The 2,443-nt window shown below is 48.8% G+C and overlaps 1 protein-coding gene across 1 annotated transcript; it reads right to left on the bottom strand.

Annotated features, from left to right (window-relative positions):
- Positions 1 to 833: 833 nt before the first annotated feature.
- LOC104507569 (olfactory receptor 14J1) lies at positions 834 to 1,757 on the bottom strand. The gene has a single exon (XM_010148897.1). It carries the CDS (start codon positions 1,755 to 1,757, stop codon positions 834 to 836), a length of 924 nt encoding a protein of 307 aa, XP_010147199.1.
- Between the last annotated feature and the right edge of the window lie 686 nt (positions 1,758 to 2,443).

The raw sequence follows: 2,443 nt of genomic DNA, 5'->3' as shown, positions 1-2,443 counted from the left end.
CACCCTGACTCCTGCTTTAGCTGCTTCGCTAACTCCTGTGCTGGCTGGTTTGTGAGGGAGTTGGTGGGTTTGTTTAGCTTTCCCCGGCTGCTATCGCGGAGAGGGTTCATTCGGAATCTGCTGCGGCAGCGCTCGGGCTCCGGCCCTCGGCCTGCGGCCCTCGGCCTACGATCGCTCTCGGGCTGCGGCTCTTGGGCTCTCTGAGTCTGACTCCTACTACTCAACACCTGTTGTGCATTGGTCAGTGGGTGGTGAGGAATTGTATCATATTGTATCATATGATTTATTTTCTATTGTTTTAATCATTTAGTAGTAGTAGTACTTGTATATATGAATTTAGATTTAATTAGTTGGTGTTTGGCAGTGTTTGGCAGTGTGTGCACCAAATTCAAGGTCTTTCTCAGCTTCTGATGCTGCACCTGTGTTCCCAACTTCTCACTACAAGCAGTGTTGTGGGGGCTCAGTTTAGAGAGCTAACCCAAAATAACTGAAGGAGTATTTCTTTCCACAGAACATCATGCTCAGCATATAAGTGGGGAGTGGGCCAGAGGGTCACAGGAGGAAAGATCTCAAACAAACCAATACAGAGTCTTCTATTTTGTTTAAGTACACAGGGAGCAAGACTCATTTAAATCATAGAATCATAGAATGTGACTTTGGGTCATACTAGGCAGGTAAACACTGAATTAGAAACGGTATGAATAAAGATACTTCTTTATGAAAAACATTCTCACAAATACAACACAACAAGCAGTGAAAAATACATAAGACTGGATGGGCCACTATTGAGTACCACAGTAACTTCCATTCAGAAGAAGATAGTTTATTGCTGCTTAAAAACATCGAGTTAAGACTTTCAAGAGAGAATCCTTGAGCTCCTGGTTCCTCATGCTGTAGATGAGGGGGTTCACTGCTGGAGGCACCACCGAGTACAGAACTGCCATTACCAGGTCCAAAGATGGGGAGGAGCTGGAGGGAGGTTTCAGGTAGGCAAACATGCAAGTACTGAGAAAGAGGAAGACCACAGACAGGTGAGGAATGCATGTGGAAAAGGCTTTGTACCGTCCCTGCTCAGAGGGGATCCTCAGCACAGCCCTGAAGATCTGCACATAGGACACAACAATGAAAACAAAACACACTAATGCTGAAGAGGCAGTAACCACAATAAGCCCAACCTCCCTGAGGTAGGTAGCTGCACAGGAGAGTTTTAGGATCTGAGGGATTTCACAGAAGAACTGGTCCATGACATTGCCCTGGCAGAGTGGCAGTGAAAATGTATTGGCCGTGTGCAGCACAGCAGTGAGAAACCCAGTGCCCCAGGCAGCTGCTGCCATGTGGGCACAAGCTCTGCTGCCCAGGAGGGTCCCGTAGTGCAGGGGTTGGCAGATGGCAACGTAGCGGTCGTAGGCCATGACTGTGAGAAGACAATATTCCCCTTCAATCAAAAAGAGAAAGAAAAAGACTTGGGCAGCACATCTTGCATAGGAGATGGTACTGGTGTCCCAGAGGGAATTGGCCATGGCTTTGGGGACAGTGGTGGAGATGGAGCCCAGTTCAAAGAGGGAGAGGTTGAGGAGGAAGAAGTACATGGGGGTGTGGAGGCGGTGGTCCCAGGCTATGGCGGTGATGATGAGTCCATTGCCCAGGAGGGCAGCCAGGTAGATGCCCAGGAAGAGCCAGAAGTGCAAGAGCTGCAGCTCCCGTGTGTCTGCGAATGCCAGGAGGAGGAACTCAGTAATAGAGCTGCTGTTGTACATAAGCTATCTCTGGGCATGGGGATCTGTCTAAGGAGAAAAAGACAGTGACAAGGTGCGGTGGATGTCAGAGAGTAAAACCTATTGAGGGAGGTGATTCTCACACTCTACTCAGCTAGTGTGAGAATCCACCTAGAGTACTGTGTCCAGCTCTGAGTTCCTCAACATAAGAAGGATATCAACCAGTTGGAGCGAGTCCAGAGGAAGGTCACGGAGATACTCAGAGGACTGGAGCACCTCTCCTAGGAAGAAAGGCTGAGAAAGTTGTGACTGTTCAGCACAAAGAGAAGGTGGCTCCAGAGACCTTAGAGCAACCTTCCAAAAACTGAAGTGGGCTACAGGATTGCTAGAGGGGGACTCTTCAGAAGGGCATGTAGGAGAAAGGCTGAGAAAGTTGTGACTGTTCAGCACAAAGAGAAGGTGGCTCCAGAGACCTTAGAGCAACCTTCCAAAAACTGAAGTGGGCTACAGGATTGCTAGAGGGGGACTCTTCAGAAGGGCCTGTAGTGACAGGTCAAGGGGTAATGGGTTTAAATTGAAAGCGGGTAGATTTAGATTAGGTAGCACGAAGAAATTCTTCAGGGAGAGCGTGGTGAGGCACCAGAACAGGTTACCCAGGGAAGTTATGGATGCACCATCCCTGGAAGTGTTCAAGGCCAGGCTGGATGAGGCATTGAAGAACCTGGTCT

Source organism: Eurypyga helias, unplaced genomic scaffold (assembly GCF_000690775.1).
Source record: "Eurypyga helias isolate BGI_N326 unplaced genomic scaffold, ASM69077v1 scaffold11263, whole genome shotgun sequence".
Classification (NCBI taxonomy): domain Eukaryota; kingdom Metazoa; phylum Chordata; class Aves; order Eurypygiformes; family Eurypygidae; genus Eurypyga; species Eurypyga helias.
Note: the sequence above shows the minus strand (reverse complement) of the source record. Positions and strands in the feature narration are given on the sequence as shown.

Bases quoted from the DNA above. Each gene is read 5' to 3' on its own strand.
- LOC104507569 (XM_010148897.1), bottom strand. From the start codon at position 1,757: ATGTACAACAGCAGCTCTATTACTGAGTTCCTCCTCCTGGCATTCGCA.